General features: G+C 40.8%; 1 protein-coding gene across 8 annotated transcripts in view; it reads right to left on the bottom strand.

The window, feature by feature from the left end:
* NPAS3 (neuronal PAS domain protein 3) overlaps positions 1–26,650 on the bottom strand; it is a 623,665-nt gene that overhangs the window by 216,994 nt on the left and 380,021 nt on the right. For all 8 annotated transcript variants that reach the window (XM_077464822.1, XM_077464823.1, XM_077464824.1 and 5 more), the window contains one exon: positions 10,971–11,053. In XM_077464822.1, the coding sequence (XP_077320948.1) occupies positions 10,971–11,053 (83 nt within the window). The remainder of the gene's footprint in view (positions 1–10,970; positions 11,054–26,650) is intronic.

Below are 26,650 nucleotides of genomic sequence, written 5' to 3'. Positions count from 1 at the left end.
ACTCCCTACAGGCCATGGAGGACCAGGGGAAAATTGAATGCTTACATGAGATACAACACCTAGACACCAAGCCCAGCACCGCTTCATATGTTCACAAAGACACAATCAACAATGCCCATGTTCACTGAACAAACTGTCAATGCATTTGTTGTTTACTGAGTAAAGGGAAATCTTTCTCTTCTACAACCCCTGGGACTACTAGCACTTTGTTCCACTGGCTGCGCTAGTGCTGTCTATCGTTATAAGCCGATATGTGAATTAATGCCCCAGGATACAGAAAGATTCCTCTATAGGCGGCTCTGTTGGCCACTAATGAAAATGATGTGCTTGGTAGCCAAAGGGCTGTTATAAAGACTTTCTTCTCCCATTGCTTTGTAAATAAACTGCATAGATATACAGAATGTTTAGTTACCATGCTCAATGGTAAAGTAAACCTATACTGAGAAACATTTTTTCCAAAGCTGTACTCCTATTTAAAATGCTAGTTGCCTGGCTGTCCTGCTAATCTTCTGGCGTCTGATGCACTGATCTAGAATGCAAACATATATAATGGTTTCTCACTTTACATGCTGAAAATGTGCTCATTTCAAAGCACTAAAGTCAGAATTGGCCAGGCAATGAACATTTTCTGGAGGAGGTTAGTAATGGCTGCCTAAGTTTGTCTGTCATGACAGGTGACCTTTGTTTCCTTGTGAACGTATCACAATAAGTGCACAATAAATCTTTGTATGCTTGTAGGATCCCAGACAGATTCTTCATGAAGTCAACTGTATGTGTGGACTCTCTGGATATGTATTGTTGAAACATATGTAAGAATGGCCCCCTTAGCAGCTGCTGGTTTTTATGGGTCCTTCTAGCCTTTCATCTGGTGATTTAGCCTGTAGCTTCATCACGACCCACCGACAGCGACAGACAGACAGGCTTCCACCCTGTCTATCCTCTTTTTAAAAATGTATTAGCGGAACAGTTCAAAAGAGAGAAGGTTGGGGGTACAGGATACCCCAAAACAGCAGCAAACAATTCCCTTGTAGTATCTTGTAGTAACATATTTCACAGGCTAATACAGGCCATACATGGTCGAATTTCGAACAAAATTTCTTTTCAAAATCAGAAAATTCATTTTTTTTTGTGATCCAATGATGCCACCATTGATTTTCAAAATTCAGCCGACCAAGCCTTCAATTTTACCTCGTTGCTACAGAAAATAATTTTTGTGGCCGGGAATCTTCTTTTCTCTCTGTAAATTTTCTTTTCTTCTTACATTTCTCACACGATTCTCCTATCATTGATTAGGAAATCGTTTGTTTTTCAAAAAATTTACAACATGTCCGATTTCTCAAATTTGATTTCCACACGAAAATCGGCTGTTGCTAGAGCCCACTAATGGTGCGAAATTCATACGAAAATTCTTAGATATGATTTTCGAAATTCGAACCGTGTATGGCCGGCATAACACAGATAATACCGTAGATCAGATAGACAGCTACCTCAAAAGTATCTTCATCTCTCCTCACAGGCTAGTACTAAGCCAAGACCAGCAATTTGCGCTTGTGGACTTTAAAGCGGAGGCCACCAACTATCTTCAGCTTTAGCCTCCATACCCAGACAAGGGGCCTGAGAAGCATGACCCGGACCTCTCTACCAAGGCAGCAGGACTTGGAGGCCAAGACGGAGCTCTTGGGTTCACATCCTCTCCAAGTAAAGCATGGGAAGCAAAGACTGGACCTCTTCACATACACATATCTTCTTTAGGCAAAGCTTGGGTGGAAAGGACCCCTCTAGAAGGTGTTTGCAAATATTTACTTCCTTCCTCAGCCTTCAGTGATTGGCCATGGCGAGATACAATAAATTCATAACCCACAACATTGTATCTTTTCATTCTATCTACTGAACCATCCCCAAAAACGCACCCAGATAACAATCCTCAGGTTGGCTACAGCCTAGCTCTCAACACCAAATGTGGGCTAGGGACACACCAGCTTATGGCACATACATGGCACATGCTTTACAGATGTATGGTCAAATACAGTTGTCATTATGTAAATCACATCAATATGCACACTATGGTGCCACTACGATATAAATACATTCTTTTAAATAAGACTTCACAACAGCACAAAGATAAACCGCAAACACATCAGAAAAACATGGAGGACACCTAACCAACTGCTTCAGCAGCACAACACTGAGATATTGTTAGATCACGGGACTTGTCTTAGAATTACATATTACAGGTTTAACTGAAGTGCAGAGCATCATTACCCAGAAGGATCTGGAAATACTACTTTGAAGCAATGGGGGTACATTGAGGAGTGTCATTTACACAATGGTGTCTCTGGTCTGTTCCACGGAATCCACTGCTGAAAAAGCAGAACAATCTTAATGAGGTGCTTGGAACTAAAAGAATAAAGGGGCACATAGTCCTGAAATGTTTCCATGTCTCCCTATGACTCCTGTGAATTTTACACCTTGTATACAGGATCTCTGCAAGAACACATAATGCATACCGACTGCTCTCTTGACAATTGTGTAAAATCCAAAATGAGCAGAATGGCTCCGTACAACCAGGTATTCAGTAAATTAGTATCCTTTGCGTTGCTTCATAGTGAATTCTGGATGCACTGATGCCGCAGTCCATGTTTATCCATGTTTATCAGGGTGAATAAAAATTTGGATTTATTTGATTTAAATCAGATTTATTTGATTTAAGTCCGATTTTTTAGATTTTTATCCAATTAATTTTAACAAATGCTTTTGGCGTAAAAATCTATCAAAAGATAGTTTTCTATTTAGGATACATTAATAATTTAGTTTATTCAGCATGAAATGGAGCTTAGTTATGTAGCATGAGGCTGTATATTCTGCAATATTTACATTTTTGGTAAACTCATTCAGTGAATCCAAGCTCTGCAAGCTAAGATAACATCCACTGCATTGATGCATTCACACAACTTGAGATAAAACAAAGTTCAGGAATATTCCTTTATCCCATTGTTTTGCTATTCTATGTGCACTACAAACTGTATGATCAAATCGGTTCTGATATCACTGTTTTACTAACCTGACAGCTTATTATTCTAAATAGGAAATCTTTTTTTTGCCAATATTAAGGATTCTAACTACCAGCAAGAATAAGTCCTTATATTTAACCACTTCCAGACCGCCCCATGCCGATATACGTCCTTACTTTGAAGAGGAATATCGTTGTAATGGCAACAGCTAGCTGCCATAACCCCCCGTATCCTCTTGTTCCGGCCGGCGGTCCGGTTTCCGATAATAGTGGTCTCTGCGGCGGATTTACCGCAAGATCACTTTTATCGGCGACGGGAGAGGGCCCCTCTCCCGCCGCGCTCCGGTGCCCTCCGCTGCTTACCGCGGTGGAGGCGATTGGATCTTCACCCTTGCTGGGCTTGGAGATGAGTGCATAATACTGCAGGGCGGAAGCGACGTCAAAACATCACTTTCGCCCATAGTTCTTAAAGGGCCATTTTTTTTAAATAATTTATTTACATTTTTTTTTTTTTCAATTGCATTTTAGTGTAAATATGAGATCTGAGGTCTTTTTGATCCCAGATCTCATATTAAAGAGGTCCTCTTATGGTTTTTTCTATTACGGAATGTTTACATTCCTTGTAATAGGAATAAAATGTACACAATTTTAGTTTTTTTTTTTTTTTAAACGGTGTAAAACTATAAACTAGAAGAGAATGCATACGTGAGTTTTGCCCGCATATGAAAACAGTGTTCAAACCACACATTTGAGGTATCGCCATGATCGGTAGAGTGAGAGCAATAATTCTAGCCCTAGAACTCCGCTGTAACATAAAACATGCAACCTGTAGAATTTTTTAAACATCGCCTGGAGATTTTTAAGGGTAAAAGTTTGTCGCCATTCCACGAGCGGACACAATTTTGAAATATGACATGTTGGGTATCAATTTACTCTGCATAACATTATCTTTCACAATATATAAAAAAAATTGGGCTAACTTAACTGTTGTCCTATATTTTGTTTGGAATTCAAAAAAGTGTATTTTTTCCAAAAAAAGTGTGCTGGTAAGACCACTGTGCAAATATGGTGTGACAGAAAGTATTGCAACGACCGCCATTTTATTTTCTAGGGTGTTAGAAAAAAAAAGTATAATGTTTGGGGTTCTAAGTAATTTTCTACTTAAAAAAAAAAATGTTTTTAACTTGTAAACAACACATCTCAAAAAGCGGCTCGGTCCTTAACCACTTCAATACAGGGCACTTTCGCCCCCTTCCTTCCCAGCCCAATTTTCAGCTTTCAGCGCTCTAGCGCTTTCAGTGACAATTGCGCGGTCATGCTACACTGTACCCAAATGAAATTTTTATCATTTTGTTCGCACAAATAGAGCTTTATTTTGGTGGTATTTATTCACGACTCCGTTTTTTATTTTTTGCGATATAAGCGCAAAAAAGCGGAAATTTGGAAAAAAAAACTATTTTCTTTTTTCTACTTCAATAAAAATCCAATAAAATCAAATTTTGTCATAAATTTAAGCCAAAATGTATTCTGCTACATGTTTTTGGTAAAAAAAAATCCGTTAAGTGTATAATAATTGGTTTGTGTGATCACGGACATATGTACGCAAATGATCATGTACATATGTGTGCAGGTGATCACGTACATATGTGTGCAGATAATCATTGGGACATGTGATTTTAGTGGGACATATGTGGGGGACATGTTTTTATTATTAGGGACATGTGTTTTTATTATTTGGGGACATGTATGTTTTGGGGACATGTGTGGGGACATTGTGTTTATACTGTGTGATGTGTTTACTGTGTGGTGTGTTTACTGTGTACACTAGACTGGTGATCAGTGAGTAAAAAGCTGTAAAAAGCAGCTCATACTCACTGATCAGCAGCCGGCTGCAGCGATCTGCTCTCCTCTCCACAGCGTTGACTTCTGTGTGAGGAGAGGAGGAGCCGATTGCCTAGCAACCGGCTGTTTGTTTACATCACATGACGGCCGTGATTGGACACGGCCGTCATGTGATCAGGAGGGCCAATCACAGAGCCCTCCTGCCGATCTGAGATGCGCCGTGTCCGGGTGACACGGGCGCATCGGGAACGTCATATCAGGAGTAGGCGGCTCCCACCCGGCCGTATATGTGCATTGGCCGGGTGGGAAGTGGTTAAGTGGTTAAAGAGCACCTGTCATTTGAGATCCATCAAGGCAGCGCCTGTTAGTGGGAATCCACTCACCTGCTACGGGATCACGTCCCTCACCTTGTTGTGTCACTGCCACATAACCAGCCATCCCATTAAAGTGAAGACAGCGGGTCAGAGGAGGGGCCGCTCTTTAAAAATTAGGATTTAAATTGAGCCTTGTTACTTCATGATTTAAATCGACTTGATTTAAATTGAATCCACCCTGGTGTTTATCATGTCCTACTTTATTAGGGGTTCCCCTGGAATAGCTAACGTGCTCTTCAAAAGTAGTTCTTCCTATGCTGGATGCTCATAGGTACTAAACTTCAGGGACTGAACGCACACCACCCTTTCCTGGTCAGTTACAGCTACTATGCTCTGCGGTTACTGCATGGTCACTGTGGGGCTGAATTACTAAACGCAAATAGACGGTGCACTCTGCAAAGTACAGTTGTTCCAGAGCTTAGTAAATTAACAGAAGCTCTGTCGACTTCCATCATCCAATCACGTGTAAAAATGCTGTATTTTTTATTTTCCTTGCATGTGATTGGGTACTATTTGCAAAGTGAGGCCCGTGAAAGGTTTCCTGTTTGTGACAATGGAATGACACGTGTGTCTTACAGAACATGAACTACACCACTGTCACATCAAGACCTGTTCTACTGTGGCTGGTCTTAAAGCGGAAGTTCACACAAAAATGGAACCTCTGCTTTTCGTAACCCTCCCCCCCTCCAGTGTCACATTTGGCACCTTTCAGGGGGGAGAGGGGTGCAGATATCTGTCTAATACAGGTATCTTCACCCACTTCCGGGCATAGACTCCTGCGGGAGTCACGCCCCTTCACGCCCCCCCCCGGCTGTGTTCTGGGAAACACACAGGTCCCAGAACGCAGCGGGGACCAGTTAGGATGCGCAGCGCGGCTCGTGCATGCGCAGTAGGGAACCGGGAAGTAAAGCCGCAACGCTTCAGTTTCTGATTCCCTCACCGAGGATGGCGGCGGCAGCAGCCGAGAGCCGAGCAATTGATCGGCTTTGGCTGCCAACACCGTGGGCACCCTGGACAGGTAAGTGTCCATTTATTAAAAGTCAGCAGCTGCAGTATTTGTAGCTGCTGGCTTTTATTTATTTATTTTTTATTTTTTGAGTGGACCCCCGCTTTAAAAATACTACTTTAAAATGATAACACTGTGCAATTTCAAGCAAAATTACTAGCGTGCATTTTACAATACAGTGCTGCACCTCCACCTATTGTAGATTTATTTGGGTGAAAGGTAACTAGGTTGAAATGTATAAAAAGAACACCACCAAAAAATAAATAAATAAAACAAAAAAAGACACATAATAAAAAAGGAAAATTGGAACAGGTAAATGTGTTGAGCTGTGGCTTTCTTTACCAATCTGCAGTAAGACAGGTTGCAAGGATGCTCCATTATACGTATACTCGCCTTCCTGCCCTCTCTGTGTTGATGGCCGCCTGCGGGACTTTATCAATCACAGGCAGATGCCTGGTTTAAATGTCAGAGCTGGGGCTGCAGCCATCCATTCATCTACCAATTGATCAGAGGTGTCTGAGAAAGAGCACTGCTGAATTAACCCTTCCTACAACAAACCTTTCCATCTTCTTTACAACCATCGAGAGGACATCGCTAACATTTATCATAATCCACTCTCACTAACAGCTGGATAGAAGGCACCAATAACAATGGCTGCTTTCCACTACGCCACCTTTCCACAAAAAAGCCACAGATACCACATTGATAGTAAATCTATTATTATTTTGCAGTTCTTTTATATAACAAAGCTTAGATTTGTCTAGTGTTTTTTTTATAATTGTGCCACTGATTAATTATCCTCACTTAATAACTCCTGCCCTGTCTTCACCCCAAGCCCGCCTGATTCCACAAGAGACTGCGGCTTACTGAGAGGACACGGATAACTTAAATACAGTTTTCATATGTATTTCCAAGCAATCTCATCAACTATTTAAATGAAGTGTATTTCCAAAGGACAGAGGTCGCAGATCGAGAGGCTTTGCTTGCAGAAGTGTGGGTAAAGAAGCATGTTTATGGTCGCAGGAGGAGAAAAAGATACTGAAGTTGTCCCATAGACACCACTCCAAAGTGACTGGGATACTCCGAGGCCTGGTGATTGCATATTGATAAAAAAGCAAACATAGCCGAAGGAACGAAACAAATGCGCTCTCTCACTCTCTATCTATCTATCTATCTATATATATCTATATCTATATATATATATATATAGATATATATATGTATATATATATATATAATATAATATCTATCTATATACAGATATATATATATATATATATATATATAGAGAGAGAGAGAGAGAGAGATCTCTATGGTGATATGGTGAGTTACATCATGAAAACCTTCCTTCCGCAGTTCTTGATTCCTCTTATTTTTCTTATAAAGAGAGTCAGGCTAGGATTGGTTAAGTCTACAAGCAATCTATAACTTACATTACAATGCTGTAAATTTAAAGTATTCCATTCTAATAGTGTTGATTTAGAAATATGCAAACACAGAAATGATTCTTTATATTGTGACATATGAATTTCTATGTGTTGGCCTCTTCTGTCCATCCACTCACCTACCCATCTGCTCACTTCTGTTTTACCTTTAACAATCAATCTTTCCACTCTTCTCTCAGAATAGACAATTAAAAATAAATGATCGAAACACCACTTTGTCCTTATTTCCCATAACAGGATATTTTACTTTTTGGGAAGGACACTGTGCCAGACTTCACAGGTGAATAGTGCCATTTTATAAGCCCAATGAATAGAGAAGGCAAGATGGAAGAGGGAATAACATGGTTTAATATCATTTACAAGGACATTATGACAATTTCAAAGGGCTCACTAAATCTAAAAAGAATGATGACAGAGATATAATCTTTTTCTTAGACCTGTGATAAAACTTTAACCCTTTACAACTAAAGATAAAGCCATCAGCCTATGTTTAAGATGAACTCCAGATATACAAGAAAAAGATTTGCACTTATCCCACATTACGTTATTTTAAATACAACCCGGATTTCCCAAAAAGTTGGGATGCTGTGTAAAGTCTACATAAAAACAGAATGCATTGATTTTATAATCTCATAAACCCAGATTTTATTCACAATAGAAAATAGAAAAAAAATCAGAGGTTTAAACTAAGGAAATGTACAATTTTCACCACTTCCCGCTGGCCATACGCATATATGGGGCCTCTCGACAGGCAGGCTTTAACGCTGCCCCATGTAAATACATTTCTGTGCTGAGAGCGCATTCCCCGTGCTCACCTGGCACAGTAACCAGTGGATACTGTCTGCCCATCACAGTGGTCACATGACTGGAATGCCCGCTTCTGCCTTCCGGCATTTACAACCTCTTAAAGGACCAGGAAGCGGTGGGAAGGGGTTAAGAAAAAAAAAAGGTAATTTGGAAATTGATGGTAGAAACAGGTTTCAAAAAAGTTGGAACAGGGCAATAAAACGCTGGCAAAGTAAGTGGTACTAACAAGGAAGAGCTGAACATTTTGCAACTAATTAGATTAATTGGCAACAGGTCAGTAACAAGGTATAAAAAGAGCATATTAGAGAGTCAGTGTGTCTCAGAAGTAAAGATGGGCAGAGGTTGACCAGACTATGAAAAGGTGCATCAAAAATTGTCGAACATATTCAGAATAATGTTACTCATATCTATCAATATCAATATCATCCAACGATTCCGAGAACCTGTAGAAATATCTCTGCGCAAGGGCCAAGGTCAAAACGCAATATTGGATGCCTGTGATCTTCGGGCCCTCAGACGACACTGCATTTAAAACAGGCATGATTCTGTAATGGACATCACTGCATGGGCTTAGGATGACTTCCAAAAATCAGTGTCTTTGAACATAGCTCGCCATGCCATCCAAAAATGCAAGTTAAAGCTCTACCATGCAAAGAAGAAGCCATATCTGAACATTATCCAGAAACACCGCCATCTTCTCTGGGCCAAAGCTCATTTAACCACTTGCCTACCGGGCAAATTCTGACACATCTTTAAAAAATGTAATAATCAGTGTTTTTTTGCTAGAAAATTACTTATACCTCCAAACATTGTATATTATATATATTTTTTAGCAGAGACCTTAGAGAATAAAATAGCAGTCATTGCAATTTTTTATGTCACATGATTTTTGTGTAGTGAATTTTCAAACGCATTTTTAAAAATAAATACACTTTAATAAATTTAAAGAAACAAAACACAATTTATAACCCAATTTTTTTGAAAATATGAAAGATGATGTTAGGCTGAGTAAATAGATACCGAACATGTCACACTTTAAAATTACACACGCTTGTGGAAAGGCACCAAACTATGGTACTTAAAAATCTCCATAGGCGGCGTGACCAGTTTAGAGTTGCAGAGGAGGTCTAGTGCTAGAATTATTGCTCTTGCTCTGGCGTTTATGGCAATGCACCAAATGTGTAGTTTGAACACCTTTACATATGTGGGCGTGGCCTAAATATATGTTCACCACTGCGCACAAGCACGAGGCGCTTACATTTGTTTTAATATTATTATTTATTTTATTCCAATTTGTTATTTAAAAAAAAAAAAAAACTCTGTGATCACTATAATTGCTATTGCAAGAAATGTGCCATTTATGGAGATATCCAGGGTCTATAAGACCCCAATCTCTCCTCTACTTTTAAGGCCTCTCTGTCTGACATGGATCTTTAGAACTCCACGCAAAATGTAAAAAAAGTCATGGGTTCTCCCTCCAAGGGCATACCAGGCCAGCATATGTGGCGACATCGTCTGCCTTCTTCACTGATGTCTTCTGCCTCTGCCAATTCTTCTCCCCTCTCTGGGTCTTCTCCGATAATGTCTTCTAGCCCTGTCCGGTTTTTCTCCCTCTGTCCGCTGTCTTCCACCTCTGCTGGGTCTTTCTCACTTTTTTACTGAGTCCTCTATGCTGTCTTCTCCCTCTGTTCTTCTTCCGATGTTGACACAATGCTCTCTCCTGCTCTAATGCTGGGTGCGCAGTGTGCGCAAAAGGTACATTTACTTAGTTTAAACATTTGATATGTTTTCTATTGTGAAAAAAATATGGGTTTATAAGATTTTCAAATCCTTGCATTCTGTTTTTATGTAGATTTTACACAGCGTCCCAATTTGTTTGGATTTGGGGTTGTACAGATTCTATAAAAACATGCATCTATTTCTACGTTTGCCTCTTGCAATCCCCAATATAAAAAACCTGGAGTGGGAGGGACAGCAGTATGAGACAGATTATTTTGAATTCCATAGTGAAGTAGGTCTAACGCTGGAAGCTTACTGACTGTAGGAATAAATACACTTTTTCACATTTTTAAACTATAATGAAGAATAAAAATGTCAGGGACCCGGTGGTAGTGTATGGTAGGGGTGTACGGATCATAATGTATATTTTCATGTGTTTAGCTCTTTGCCTGAGTTTCACCTTTAAGAAGGATGTACTACAAAACCAATGACTAGCGACAGCATAAAAAATAATGTTTTCTCAGTGCACATTATTAAAACTATAACTGTCATGTATGTTCATTAAGCAAAATTTAGGTCTGTATTTATCCAACAAAAAATAACATTTAAAAAAAGAGAGAAAAGCGGAATAAAACAAATGTGCAGCTTTGATTCGTTCTATTGGAGCCAGGTGGGCAGAGTCCTCCCCTGGCTTCTCAGTTATTACATCATTTGCAATGTACAGGTAATTAATACAATGCCTTTTAGTTCACATTTCTTTTCTGTACCTGTAAGATATGACTTCCTAGATGAGAATCAAAGACGTCAGAGGCCACCGAGCTGGGACTCCTCCTCCTCTGGGATCCTATAACTAAAAAAGAAAAGCTCTTTACAAAGGGGTTTCAAAATCAAATTCTAATTTTTTGGCAGATAGTGCAGATAATGTATTTGTACATTACACAATACATAAGAGAAGAGGGGCCAATAATATATTGAGGATACCATCCCCTAATTTAGGAAAAATAAAGACATAAAAAATGCACCCAGTGGACCTTCCAAGGTAGTTAAACAATTAAATATTAAAAACATATCATTTAATTATTAATATAATATACAATTAGGCCTCTTTCACACGGGGCGGATCAGTAATGATCCGCCCCGTGATGATCCGCTCGCTCAGCGGGGATTGCTCCGTTGTCCCCGCTGAGCCGGCGGTGGACAGGGCGGTCTCCGCACACTGTGCAGGGACCGCCCTGTCAGCTCTCCGCTCTCCTCTATGGGGATCGGATGAACACGGACCGTCTTTCCGTGTTCATCCGATCCGCTCTGCAGACGGATAGAAAAATAGGATTTTCCTCCGTCTGCAGAATCGGACAGTAGCGGACGATATCGGGTGTCTGCGGATGCTCATCCGCAGACACCCGCTATCCCATAGGGATGAATGTATGCCCGTATTTCATCGGCAAACGGATGGATGAAATAAGGACATACCATCCGCATGTGTGAAAGGGGCTTACAGCAAATTTGTATTCAACATCCTAAGTAAATTCATATACATATAACCATATGGGTAATTTATGTAAAACCATTAAAATGCTGGACATAAAAAAATCCTAAAATATGTGAAGTATTAAACTGGGGGTGGGACACACTTCATCCGTTCTCCTGAAGTAGCGGAATCTGATTCCGGTATACACGCTGAATCAAGGGCTAGTCCCACCCACACTCAGGTCTGATACTCCACATATTTGGGGATTTTTTTGTCTAGTATTTTGATGGCTATACATAGGTCATCTATATGTATATATACTGAGGATGTAACATCAACTTTGTCATGCAGGGCTGGTGGTATGTAAAAATCTGAAATCAGAAACCATATATTGCTTGGTCGAATTATATAGCGGTAGTCAACAAAAAAAAAAAACTCAAGCACACTGAAAACAATTATCGACTATAAAATAGCATTATGATAATTCCATTACTACCATTCAATGCACTACAGCATATATGAGTCTGTGGGCTTCTGCCAATAAATTGCAGGCTCAAGTAGGCAAGAGTTCCCATAGAACCAACAATGGTAAGGGAGTTCAACTAATAAGTGGAAAAGGGAAGAGAAAAGTCAGAAGAAAACAAAAGAGGAAAGAAATGTGCACCATCTGATAACTTATATATATATATATATATATATATATATATATATATATATATATATATATATACACTGTATATACTTTATCCAGGGAACCCATGTTTTCTCGAAGTAGGCCAGCCTGGAGAATAGCTGACATTCATTTATTGATCATAATCCATGCCAGTTTGATCTTAACAAGTTTAAAGGAGATCCTAGGGAACTTCCAGGATCTCGCAATGGAAATCCTGGCCCCTGTGAAAGCGATCAAGCACCTCACATATCCTGGTATCCCCTCTACCAGTCTTCCTAAAAGAGCCTGCTGCAAAGACTTCCCTAGATTCACGGGTATGCCATCCCTTCAGAGCGTGTGTGCCGGTGATGTCACCCGGCTGGAATATCTCCTAAATGGTGCATGTTTAGAAGATATGCATTTTACCTACAGGTAAATATTATTATAAATAACTAAATTCCACCACGCTTTTAAGAACAATAGAGCCCCACAACTCTGGCTGGTGGTTCTGGGGGTCTGCGGGTGGACCCCCACAACCCGTGATATTGCTATTTTTGCTGCTGCTTAATATAAAAAAAATCATAAAAAAAGCTGACGTAATCCTCAGTGAAACACTTATACCATTCAGCAAATAAATATAAAACAAAAATCAATGTAAAACGAAGTCCTTAAAGTAAAAGTCCATATATACTGTGCTTTGAGAAAGTATTCATACCCCATGAAATTATCCACATTTTTTCATGTTACAGCCATGTAAATGTATTTTATTGGGATTTTATGTGATAGACCAAAACAAGTGGCACACCAGTGGCCAAATGGCACATAATTGTGAAGTCGAAGGTAAATGATAAATGGTTTTCAACATTTTTTACAAATAAGTATCTGAAAAATGTGGCTTGCATTTGTATTTAGCCCCCTTTACTCTGATATCCCTTAACATAAATCTAGTGGAACCAAATTGCCTTCAGAAGTCACCTGATTAGGAAAAAGAGTCCACATGTGTGTAATTTAATCTCAGTATAAATACAGCTTTTCTGTGAAGCCCTCAGAGGTTTGACAGGGAACCTTAGTGAACAAACAGCATAATTAAGGCCAAGGAACACACCAGGTAGGTCAGGGATAAAGTTGTGGAGAAGTTTAAAGCAGGGTTAAGGTATTAAAAAAATATTCCAAGCTTACTCACAGAGCACTGTTCAATCCATCATTCAAAAATTGAAAGAGTATGACACAACTGCAAACCTACCAAGACATGGCCGTCCACCTAAACTGACAGGCTGGGCAAGGAGAGCATCAGGGAAGCAGCCAAGAGGCCCATGGTAACTCTGGAGGAGCTGCAGAGATCCACAGCTCAGGTGGAAGAATCTGTCCATAACAATTATTAATCGTGCACTCCACAAATCTGGCCTTTATGGAAGAGTGACAAGAAGAAAGCCATTGTTGAAAGAAAGTCATAAGAAGCCTTGTTTGCAGTTTGCGAGAAGCCATGTGAGGGACACAGCAACCATGTGGAAGAAGGTGCTCTGGTCAGATGAGACCAAAATTTTACTTTCTGGCCTAAAAGCAAAATGCTATGTGTGACAGAAAATGAACACATCACCCTGAACACACCATCCCCACCGTGAAACATGGTGGTGGCAGCATCATGTTGTGCTTTTCTTCAGCAGGGACAGGGAAACTGGTCATAGTTGATGGGAAGATGGATGGAGCCAAATACAGAGCAATCTTAGAAGAAAACCTGTTAGAGACTGCAAAAGACTTGAGACTGGGGTGGAGGTTCACCTTCCAGCAGGACAACAAACCTAAACATACAGCCAGAGCTACAATGGAATGTTTTAGATCAAAGCATATTCATGTGTAATGCCCCGTACACACGAGCGGACTTTTCAACATCCAAAGTCCGAAGGACCGAGTCCGTCAGACTATCCGATCGTGTGTGGGCTGCAACGGACTTTTGATTCGCCAAAGTCTGACGGACTTTAGAAATGAAGCATGCTTCAAATTTTCCCGAAGGAACTCCGCCGGACCCGGTCCCCTTCGAAAACTCCGCTCGTGTGTATGCTACTCCGACGGACTAAAACCGACGCTAGGGCAGCTATTGGCTACTGGCTATGAACTTCCTTATTCGAGTCGGGTCGTACGTCATCACGTTCGAATCCGTCGGAGTTTAGTGTGATCGTGTGTGGCCAAGTCCGTTCGGCCGAAAAGTCTGTCAGAACTCCGTCGGAACTCCGGCGGAACTCCTTTGGAAGTCTGTCGGACATAAGTCCTCTCGTGTGTACGGGGCATTAGAATGGCCCAGTCAAAGTCCAAACCTAAATACCTTTGAGAATCTGTGGCATGACTTGAAAATTGTTGTTCACAGATGCTCTCCGTCCATTCTGACAGAGCTTGAGCTATTTTACAAAGAAGAATGTGCAAAAATGTCACTCTCTAGATGTGCAAAACTGGTAGAGACATACCCAAAAAGACTTGCAGCAGTAATTGCAGCAAAAGGTGGTTCTAAAGTAGTGACTGAATACACATGCACACTTTTCACATAATTATTTGTAAAAAAATTTGAAAACCGTTTATCAATTTCCTTCCACTTTACAATTATGTGCCACTTTGTGTTGGTCTATGACATATAATCCCAACAAAATACATTTTTGGTTGTAACATGACAAAATGTGGAAAATTTCAATGGGTATAAATTATTTTTCAAGGCACTGTAAGTGTTACACACAAGTGCACCTTGAATCCACCACCAAAGTGACAAAAGTGTGTCCCGCTCCCTTTAGAGTAACACTCGACCTAATTGCCATTCATTCTCATAAGTGGCAATAGTGCTTAAGTTGTTCAACTTCATTCCGAAAATTCAAAACCGAATCTCCAAATTTCTTATTCCATTAATTCTCATTTTAACAAGCATATGCAGAAAAGAAGAGAACAAAAATAGTCTGCAATAGTGTATTACTTTCAAACACAAGCTTTTTTTATCATAAAAAAAATACACTCATGTTTAAACCAAATATAACACACATTGAACATAAAATGGCGCCAGGTAACGATCCTGCAGCAATCTCACAACCTCCATGCTTGTTGCAATGGCTGCTAGGTTCCCATTTCACATTCTCTTAATGTCCCATCCGGTTGCCGCATAACCATGCATGGCGCGTTTCGTCATATCCGACTTCGTTGCGGGGGGGTCAATGTTGTCAGGCAGGGGTACTGCCTACTGTAAATTTTACACTACACCTTTTTTTGTGAATGAGTAGGGGTACTATGTACCCCACGCATTCACATGGGGGCAGGACCTAGGGGCCCCTTGTTAAAGAAGGCTTCCAGATTCCGATAAGCCCCCGTCTGCAGACCCCCACCGGCCAGAGTTGTCGGGGGTTGGGGAAAAGGTGCTTTGGGGTGGCAGAGATTTCCGGATAAATCCTTTCTCTAGATTTTCAGCAACATACTCTGACATGGCCTGGGTCTCTGGGAAGGATTGAGGGCATGTGGTCTGGTATAGATTTTGGGGGGACCATGCCATTTCTTTTTAAATTTTGTGTGGGGTTGCCCTCAAAATTCATGCCAGACTCAAAAAGCCTGGTATGGATTGAGGGAGACCCCTAGCCATTTTTTTCAGATTTTTTCTTAGCCAGACTTTTTTTCTTTATATTCAGCTGTCAGCAGGCAACCCCGTTGACAGCTCATCGGTTGTTAACCGGTTCCCGACCAGCGCACGCCGATGTACGTCGACAGAATGGCACGGGCAGGCATATTGGCGTACAGGTACGTCCAATCTTCAATGCCGCCCTGCCATCAGGAGTGCGCCGCCAGCGGCGTGCTCCCGCGCTGGTCGGGACCCCCGTGAGTCTCCCGCGCTGGTCGGGACCCCCGCGCTGGTCGGGACCCGCGGACTCTATCACCGCGGGCATACCCGCGATCGTCTCACGGGGCGGCTGAATGGAGGAAATGCCGTGTAAACAGCATTTCTCCATTCTGCCTAGCAACTAGTGACGCTGATCTCTGCTCCATGTGATTGGAGCAGAGATCAGTGTTCACTAAATGAAAGCCCAACCCCCCCACAGTTAGTAACACACCCCTAGGAACATTTAAACCCCTACACTGCCACCCACTGGTTAACCCCTTCACTGCCAGTGTCATTTACACAGGAATCACTGCATTTATATAGCAGTGATTACTGTATAAATGACAATGGTCCCAAAATGTGTCAAAAATGTCCGATAGGTCCCCCACAATGTCGCAGTCACAATAAAAATCGCTGATCGCCGCCATTACTAGTAAAAAAAATGATAAAAAATTATTAATAAAAATGCTATAAAACTACCGGTATCCCTATTTTGTAAATGCTATAACTTTTGCGCAAACCAATCAATAATCGCTTATTGCGATTTTTTTTACCAAAAATATGTAGAAGAATACGTATCGGCCTAAACTGAGGGAAAAAAATGTTTTTTTATATATTTTTTGGGGGATATTTATTATAACAAAAAGTAAAAAATAATGCGTTTTTTTCAAAATTGTCGCTCTATTTTTCTTTATAGCGCAAAAAATAAAAACCGCAGGGGTGATCAAATACCACCAAAAGAAAGCTCTATTTGTGGGAAAAAAAGGACGTCAATTTTGTTTGGGAGCCACGTCGCATGACTGCGCAATTGTCAGTTAAAGCGACGCAGTGCGAATCGCAAAAAGTGGTCTGGTCTTTGACCAGCAAAATGGTCCGGTCTGTAAGTGGTTAAGGATGATGCGGTTGCCCGCTCCTTAACAACTGGCTATTCACTGTTTGTTATGGGAAAAAAAGAAAAACACGCGAAACACATGTAAAAACACATCAAAATGTAACAAATTGGTTTTTGGTGCGGAGCGCAATTTGGAAAAAAATTCCCTGACCCTTTCCAAAAATGCAGCAGCTAAAAAACATAGATGTGACCGTGTCCTATAGGAAACCATGTTAAATGGACTGTAGTGCATTTCTGCAAACCGCAAAATGTACTAAACAAAGCATAGGTGTGAACCTAACCTTAGCTGTAATAAACCCAGCTGAATCTGGAAGATTACAATGGCGGGGAAGAGGGATATGAAAGATGAAGATTTTTTCTGAAGCAAGTACAAGAATAAGTACAAGGGACATATCTTACTATTGGTGAGTTATGTCCCTTGTGATGATTTTTCCATTTGCGTTTTAGCTAAACATAGCCTTTAAACACAACAAACAGTTTTGGCCAAAACGGCAATTTCCAAAAAGTTTACATAAATTAGGCGAAGAAAAAAAATACTACATGGCATTGACCATGTTATACTTGGTGGAATCAGATCAGGGGTGTTAACACAAATAAACAACTACTGTCAGGAACGGGCATGTCCTAGTTGGCCTAGGGTGCACGACTGCTGGGGCGATGCTTTGCCACCATGCCTGTTTCTTCACTGACTGCCACTGTTTGGTACAGTGGCAGTCACTACAAGATCACTACTTTATAAAGGCATTATATAGAAAGCAATGCAGTGTTAGACTTTATTAAGAAAAATGTTATCTAATTATTATGGAAGTGAATATATATTATTTTCATGCTTTGACATCCCAATCAAAATAAATTGGCTGCTTAACAGAATGCGCCTTAACATATGAAAATTCACATATGTTTGAGCAACGCTTTAATAAGCTACTTATTTATTATGTATTTCATTATTTGCAGGTGGATTTCACTTGGATTTAATATTATTACTATTATTATATTGTGGATACTTATATTTATTTATTGACATATATTCTGAACGTTTAGACACCAATTTGTGTTAGGCTTTATGCGTTAAGACAGCCTATCCATTTTGAAAGGCCTGGTGGCACACTTTAATGCACTAAAAATCTGACTTTTTTTTTTTTTAGCGCACCTTAATTCCAGCATGTGCATGGTAGCATACTAGTACGTGGGGCTGTTGCCTGCTACTGTAACAGTATGTTAGGGCGCTATTCAAAATGAATGGCTCTGTTCATGTTACCAAGTGTTGGAGCATTGTGTGATAAAAAAGTTCCCCTGCATATGTAAAATAATAAATCCTGCACTCCACCAAGAATAAACAGCTATGTGTGTGTATGTGTATATATATATATATATATATATATATATATATATATATATATATGTATATATATATATATATATATATATATATATATATATATATATACACATGTATATATACAGTGGTGTGAAAAAGTGTTTGCCCCCTTCCTCATTTACTGTTCCTTTGCATGTTTGTCACACTTAAGTGTTTCGGAACATCAAACCAATTTAAACAATAGTCAAGGACAACACAAGTAAACACAAAATGCAATTTGTAAATGAAGGTGTTTATTATTAAAGGTGAAAAAAAATCCAAACCATCATGGCCCTGTGTGAAAAAGTGATTGCCCCCTAAACCTAATAACTGGTTGAGCCACCCTTAGCAGCAACAACTGCAACCAAGCGCTTGCGATAACGTGCAATGAGGCTTTTACAGCGTCCTGGAGGAATTTTGGCCCACTCATCTTTGCAGAATTGTCCTAATTCAGTTACATTAGAGGGTTTTCGAGCATGAACGGCCTTTTTAAGGTCATACCACAACATCTCAATAGGATTCAGGTCAGGACTTTGGCTAGGCCACTCCAAAGTCTTCATTTTGTTTTTCTTCAGCCATTCGGTGGTGGACTTGCTGGTGTGTTTAGGATCATTGTCCTGCTGCAGAACCCAAGTTCGTTTCAGCTTGAGTACACGAACAGATGGTCGGACATTCTCCTTCAGGATCTCTTGGTAGACAGCAGAATTCATAGTTCCTTTTATCACGTCAAGTCTTCCAGGTCCTGAAGCAGCAAAACAGCCCCAGACCATCACACTACCACCACCATATTTTACTGTTGGTATAATGTTCTTTTTATGAAATGCAGTGTTCCTTCTACGCCAGATATACTTGGACACACACCTTCCAAATAGTTCCACTTTTGTCTCATCGGTCCACAGAATGTTGTCCCAAAAGTCTTGGGGATCATCAAGATGTGTTGTGGAGAAATTGAGACGAGCTTTGATGTTCTTTTTGTTCAGCAGTGGTTTTCTCCTTGGAACTCTGCCATGCAGGCCATTTTTGCCCAGTCTTTTCCTGATGGTGGAGGCATGAACGCTGACCTTAACTGAGGTAAGTGAGGCCTGCAGTTCCTTGGACGTTGTTGTGGGGTCTTTTGTGACCTCTTGGATGAGTCGTCGCTGCGCTCTTGGGGTAATTTTGGGCGGCCGGCCACTCCTGGGAAGGTTCACCACTGTTCCATGTCTTCGCCATTTGTGGATAATGGCTCTCACTGTGGTTCACTGGATTCCCAAAGCTTTGGAAATGGCTTTATAACCCTTTCCAGACTGATAGATCTCAATTACTTTCTTTCTCAATTGTTCCTGAATTTCTTTGGGTCTCGGCATGATGTGTAGCCTTTAAGGATCTTCTGGTGGACCTTACTGTGTCAAGCAGCTCCTATTTAAGTGATGCCTTGATTGTGAACAGGTGTGGCAATAATCAGGCCTGGGTGTGGCTAGAGAAATTGAACTCAGGTGTGGACAACCACAGTTATAGTATGTTTTAACAAGGGGGGCAATCACTTTTTCACACAGGGCCATGATGGTTTGGATTTTTTTCACCTTTAATAATAAACACCTTCATTTACAAATTGCATTTTGTGTTTACTTGTGTTGTCCTTGACTTGTTTAAATTGGTTTGATGTTCCGAAACACTTAAGTGTGACAAACATGCAAAGGAACAGGAAATGAGGAAGGGGGCAAACACTTTTTCACACCACTGTAGATATAGATATATATATGTCTATATAAAGTGAGTACACCTCTCACCTTTTTGTAAATATCTTATTCCTTTCTTTTCATGTGACAACACTGAAGAAATTACACTTTGCTACAATGTAAAGTAGTGAGTGTACAGCTTGTATAACAGTACATTTGCTGTCCTCTCAAAATAACTCAACACACAGCCATTAATGTCTAAACCGCTGGCAACAAAAGTGAGTACACCCCTAAGTGAAAATGTCCAAATTGGGCCCAAAGTGTCAATATTTTGTGTGGCCACCATTATTTTCCAGCAGTGCCTTAATTCTCTTGGGCATGGAGTTCACCAGAGCTTCACAGGTTGCCACTGGAGTCCTCTTCCACTCCTCCATGACGACATCACAGAGCTGGTGGATGTTAGAGACCTTGCGCTCCTCCATCTTCACTTTGAGGAGGCCCCACAGATGATCATTAGGGTTTAGGTCTGGAGACATGCTTAGTCAGTCCATCACCTCCACCCTCAGCTTCTTTAGCAAGGCAGTGGTCATCTTGGAGATGTGTTTGGGGTTGTTAGCATGTTGGAATACTGCCCTGCGACACAGTCTGCGAAGGGCAGGGATCATGCTCGGCTTCAGTATGTCCAAGTACATGTTGGCCTTCATGGTTCCATCAATGAACTGTAGCTCCCCAGTGCCGGCAGCACTCATGCAGCCCCAGACCATGACACTCCCACGCCCATGCTTGACATTACCCAAGACACACTTGTCTCTGTACTCCTCACCTGGTTGCCACCACACACGCTTGACACCATCTGAGCCAAATAAGTTTATCTTGGTCTCATCAGACCACAGGACATGGTTCCAGTAATCTATGTCCTTAGTCTGCTTGTCTTCAACAAACTGCGGGCTTTCTAATGCATCATCTTTAGAAGAGGTTTCCTTCTGGGACAACAGCCATGCAGACCAATTTGATGCAGTGTGCGGCGTATGGTCTGAGCACTGACAGGATGACCCCCACCCCTTCAACCATTGAAGCAATGCTGGCAGCACTCATACATCTATTTCCCAAAGACAAACTCTGGATATGACGATGAGCAAGTGCACTCAACTTCTTTGGTCGACCATGGCAAAGCCTGTTCTGAGTGGAACCTGTCCTGTTAAACTGCTGTATGGCCTTGGCCACCATGCTGGAGCTCAGTTTCACAGTCTTGGCAAACTTCTTAAAGCCTAGGCCATCTTTATGTAGAGCAAAAATTATTTTTTTCAGATCCTCAGAGAGTTCTTTGCCATGAGGTGTTAAACTTCCAGTAACCAGTATGAGAGAGTGAGAGCAATAACCCCAAATTTAACACACCTGCTCCCCATTCACACCTGAGACCTTGTAACACTAATGAGTCCCAGGACACCAGGGAGGAAAAATGGCTAATGGGGCCCAATTTGGATATTTTCCCTTAGGGGTGTACTCACTATTGTTTACAGCGGTTTAAACATTAATGGCTGTGTGTTGAGTAATTTTTAGGGAACAGCAAATTTACATTGTTATACAAGCTGTACACTCACTACTTTAAATTGTAGCAAAGTATCATTTTTTTAGTGTTGTCACAAAGATATAATAAAATATTTACAAAAATGTGAGGGGTGTACTCACTTTTGTTAGATACTATATATATATATATATATATATATATATATATATATATATATATATACATATATATATATATATATATATATATATATATATAAATCCAGCACGTTAATTAATTGTCCATATATTACATGACTGTACACCATGTGCAAACGTGATCCTGCTTCACCCTCAATATTTCCAGTGACACATCTCCATGTTAAATCACCATATTTCACCACCACTAGCAGCTCATCTCAAAGAGTTGACCTACTAAACCTTCGGTCAAAGATTTCATTTGTCCTTTTAAGGAAAATTTTGGAACCGCTGTATTATACAGAAGATGTCATCTTCCAAGGCCCTCAATATTCATAGACCAATTCCAAAATATAATTGAAAAATATCATAATGCAGACAAGAAATACACTCACATTCAATTGTGCACTATGCCAGTCCACGGAGTCCGTGACTCATTGAATATTTTTTTGAACTTCCTGTCAAATGTTTGCCAGCACAGGACATTCCTAAAAAATATGGAGGAAAGTGCCACCATTTTCCCCACAATGCCAACAGGTGTCAAGGAGGGATGGATTCAGGGAATGCAACAAACTGGGGACCCTGTACCACTGTATCATTATGTTAGATCCTATTTCCTTGAGATTCTTATTGATGGATGATTTGTGCGCAGATTAGTATTTTGTCCACCTTTTCTTGGGTAAAGTACCTTTTCCATGTCTGTATGGTATGGAGAGGGCATATCTCCAAAAGAGCTGTAATCAAGATGAAGCAGAGTTTGGCGAATTAATGTCAGATTTAGCCTTTTTCACTATATAACAATTCAAAGAAAATAAAGGTGGAGGTAAACGTTTTTCATCTCCTTTCATGGTTTCTTCTTTGTGTGGCTCTTGTGGGAGTGCACAATGTCTCACTCTAAGCCTTGACACCGGGACTACATGTTCCATGAACACTTGCACTCAACTTGTAATGCACACTTGTGCTGCAGTATTACAGGTGTACACAATGCATTTTTCCTCATATATTTATTCCAGTTTTTTCATTAAATATAATAAACTTTAGTGTCATTGTTACAGATTTACTTATGTGCTGGTGCAGTGGTGGCTGAACTGTTACTCAAAGGCAAATGGGCATAAAGGCAGATGGTATGAAAGATCTCTTCAGAACACAGATAATGTATGTCCAGAGTGTCAGAGCCTACCTGTTTAATCTCCGGGGGGAGGGGGGAGCACATACTGTAGTGGCTCTATAGAGACAACGCTAGTGATTGGAGCCACTGCAGAAACAGGAGTGAAGTTAGGCAAAAAAACAAAAAAAAAAAACAATCTTGTGAATGGAAGAGACTGTAAGCAAGATGCCTTTGCAAACAAGATTACGTATAAGTCTGGCTATTTGATGTTTTTTTTTATAAATGGGTTTAATAACACTCTGAATGTTGGGTGGATAAGTTCCACAGTTGATCTGTGCCATTCATGGCTATCAGCAACAATCTGTACATCTAAGATATGCTGATTCACAGAAAATCTGCTTTGTTGGTGGGCACAGAGCCGCTCATAGACATAATGAGCTATTATATTCCACTAACACATCTGCAGATCTTCTTTGTACATTTTCAGTCCTATTTCTAGTCCCTGCGGAAAAACAAACTTCTCTCTTCCTGTCACATGAAGGCTAATAAAAAGGAGAATACTGAATGGAGAATGAAAAGATTGACGCTTATTAATGAGAGAAGATTTTCCTAAAACTGCCCATAGAGATGATATCGTCCCATATGATTGTTTATATACGGTACATATCTGGTGATTTCAGCGTATTCTTATATGAGGCCTCCAATCGCCATCCCTATCCCACCCAGCTGCTCTCTAGGTGAACAGTTACCTGTGCAGGTTAGAGAACCTGTGTGATTGCTATTGTACCCAACACTGCTTTAGTCATCCTTCGTCTCCATTCAAAAGATCACAAACGTTCAAAAAGCAAAATAGTCCTTAAACTCCTGGCAGATCAGTGCTATAGGTGTTCAGATTGTTCCTGCGACATCTGACTATACTCTAATAACAGGGGGGGGGGGGGACATAGACAGATAGATTAAGTGTTACTAAACCCAGGACCCTGCATTCACTATATCTGGTCTACCACAGTACATAGAACATGGAAAATGCAATTATTTCACTAAATATAATCATCAGCTGCTAGAGTTAGAGTCTTGTGACTTCTATCTGGTTAAAGCTTGTAGGAGGAGTTTTCATTCTGCACTGCCTGTCCTATAAGGCTGCAGGACCTCTGTCCCTCTGTCTGGACAGTGCTGATTGGTCTTGTGCTGATAACATGCACTCTCCAAGACAAAAAAACCTCTCTAGCAATACACACCAAACAGAGCATATGCAGCTTGTCCCCTAGCCTCTGACTTATTATGAGATAGATTGGGGACTGTGGAAGAAGGGGAGGATCAGAGGAGACAGGGTCAAAAAGCCTTTTTACACAACGCAGAGCATTTTTCCACAGTGAGTATAACAATCATGCTTTATTACATAGTAGGTGAGGTCCAAAAAAGACAAAAGTCCCACCTATGTGTGTGATTATATGTCAGTATTACATTGTATATCCCTGTATGTTGTGGTCGTTCTGGAGCTTATCTAATAGTTTCTTGAAACTATCAATGCTCCCCACTGAGACCACCGCCTGTGAGTGGCCACGTGTCTTCTTAAACTCCCTTCCGCAAAAATGTTTTATCCCTATTGTGGGGTCACCAGTACGGTATTTGTAAATCAAAATCATATCCCGTCTCAACCGTCTCTTCTCCAGAGAGAATAAGTTCAGTGCTCGCAACCTTTCCTCATAACTAATATCCTCCAGACCCTTTGTTAGCTTTTTTTGTCCTTTGTACTCGTTCCATATCCAGCACATCCTTCCTGAGGACTGGTGCCCAGAACTGGACAACACACTCTAGGTGTGGCCGGACCAGAGTCTTGTAGAGCGGGAGAATTATAATTTTTATCTCTGGAATGAATCCCCTTTTTAATGCATGCCAATATTCTGTTTGCTTTGTTAGCAGCAGCTTGTCATTGCATGCCATTGCTGCACCTATCATCTACTAGGACCCCAGGTCCTTTTCCATCCTAGATTCCCCCAGAGGTTCTCCCCCCACTGTATAGATTGCATTCATATTTTTGCCACCCAAATGCATTTTACATTTTTGGACATTGAACCTCATTTGCCATGTAGTTGCCCACCCCATTAATTTGTTCAGATCTGTTTGCAAGGCTTTCACATCCTGTGTGGAAGTTATTGCCCTGCTTAGCTTAGTATCATCCACAAATACAGAGATTGAACTGTACTCCCCATTTATCACCACCCTCTGAACTTGCCGTTGTAGCCAATTTAAAATCCATGTACTCACCCTATGGTCCATGCAAACTGACCTTTTTTTGCAAAGTAAACATTTATGAGGGAGGTAAAAAGGGGATAAATGTACACACTTGGTTCAGGATCAAGGAGCAGAGGCCCAATCTTTTTTGCTCTGTACAGTGGCAAAAAGGAGTCCATGTTGGAAATACAGCCTGGAACAGTGCAGCAGCCAGAGGACTTTTTACTGACATACTCCCTGGTTAGGGTAAGTAATCCTCCTTCGATATTGCTCTATAAATCAATATTGTATTTTCCTGAACAGTTGTATCCCTGCTTGCATAACTTTCACGAGTATCACCATTTTTTTACACAGTGAAGAGAACCACTCTTTCAAATCAATAATGTTTTTTTTTACCAACCTTTTTATGTGTTGTACTGAATTCTTGCAAACAGCATGGCAGCAATACAGTGAGAGTGATATTTTTTGTTGGTGACATTGTGTTTAGTGAGGTTTACTTGTGTGATAGGTGGTGACAGGTTATGTGGGTACAAGCAAACAGGCCATAGAGCTGGAGTGACTGGAGCAGGGAGAAGATAGCAAAAGTACTCATATGGCACTGACTCTAAAGGTGCACATGCTCAATGTCATATCCAGAGGTTGTCTTTGGGAAATAGATGTATAAGTGCTGCCAGCACTGTTGCAGAGGTTGGAGGGGTGGGGGATCAGCCTGTCAGTGCTCAGACCATACACCACACACTGCATAAAATTGGTCTGCATGGCTGTCTTCCCATAAGGAAGCCTCTTCTAAAGATGATGCACAAGAAAGCCCGCAAACAGTTTGCTGAAGACAAGCAGACTAAGGAGATGGATTATTGGAACCATGTCCTGTGGTCTGATGAGACCAAGATAAACTTATTTGATTCAGATGGTGTCAAGCGTAAGCGGTGGTAACCAGGTGAGGAGTACAAAGACGAGTGTGTCTACAATTAATTGAGGGACCCATGAATGCCAAGATATACTGTGACATACTAAACCAGAGCATGATCCCTTCCCTTCGCAAACTGTGCTGCAGGGCAGTATTCCAACATGATAACAAACCCAAACAAAGCTCCAAGATGACCACTGCCTTGCTAAAGAAGTTGAGGGTAGAGGTGATGGACTGGCCAAGCATGTCTCCAGACGTAAACCTTATTGAGCATCTGTGGGGCATCCTCAAATGGAAGGTGGAGGAGCGCAAGGTCTCTAACATCCACCAGCTCCATGATGTCATCATGAAGGAGTAGAAGAGGACTCCAGTGGCATCCTGTGAAGCTCTGGTGAACTCCTTTCCTAAGAGGGTTTAAGGCAGTGCTGGAAAACAATGGTGGACACACAAAATATTGACAGTCTTGGCCCAATTTGGATACTTTCACTTTTGTTGCCAGCGGTTTAGACATTAATGGCTGTGTGTTGAGTTATTTTGAGGGGACAGCAAATTTACAATGTTATACAAGCTGTACCCTCACTTCTTTACATTGTAGAAAAGTGTCATTTCTTCAGTGTTGTCACAT

This window comes from Lithobates pipiens, unplaced genomic scaffold, assembly GCF_037356315.1.
Source record: "Lithobates pipiens isolate NorthernLeopardFrog02 unplaced genomic scaffold, aLitPip1_a1.2 Scaffold_30, whole genome shotgun sequence".
Classification (NCBI taxonomy): Eukaryota; Metazoa; Chordata; class Amphibia; order Anura; family Ranidae; genus Lithobates; species Lithobates pipiens.
This window is presented reverse-complemented; position numbering and strand designations above follow the sequence as displayed.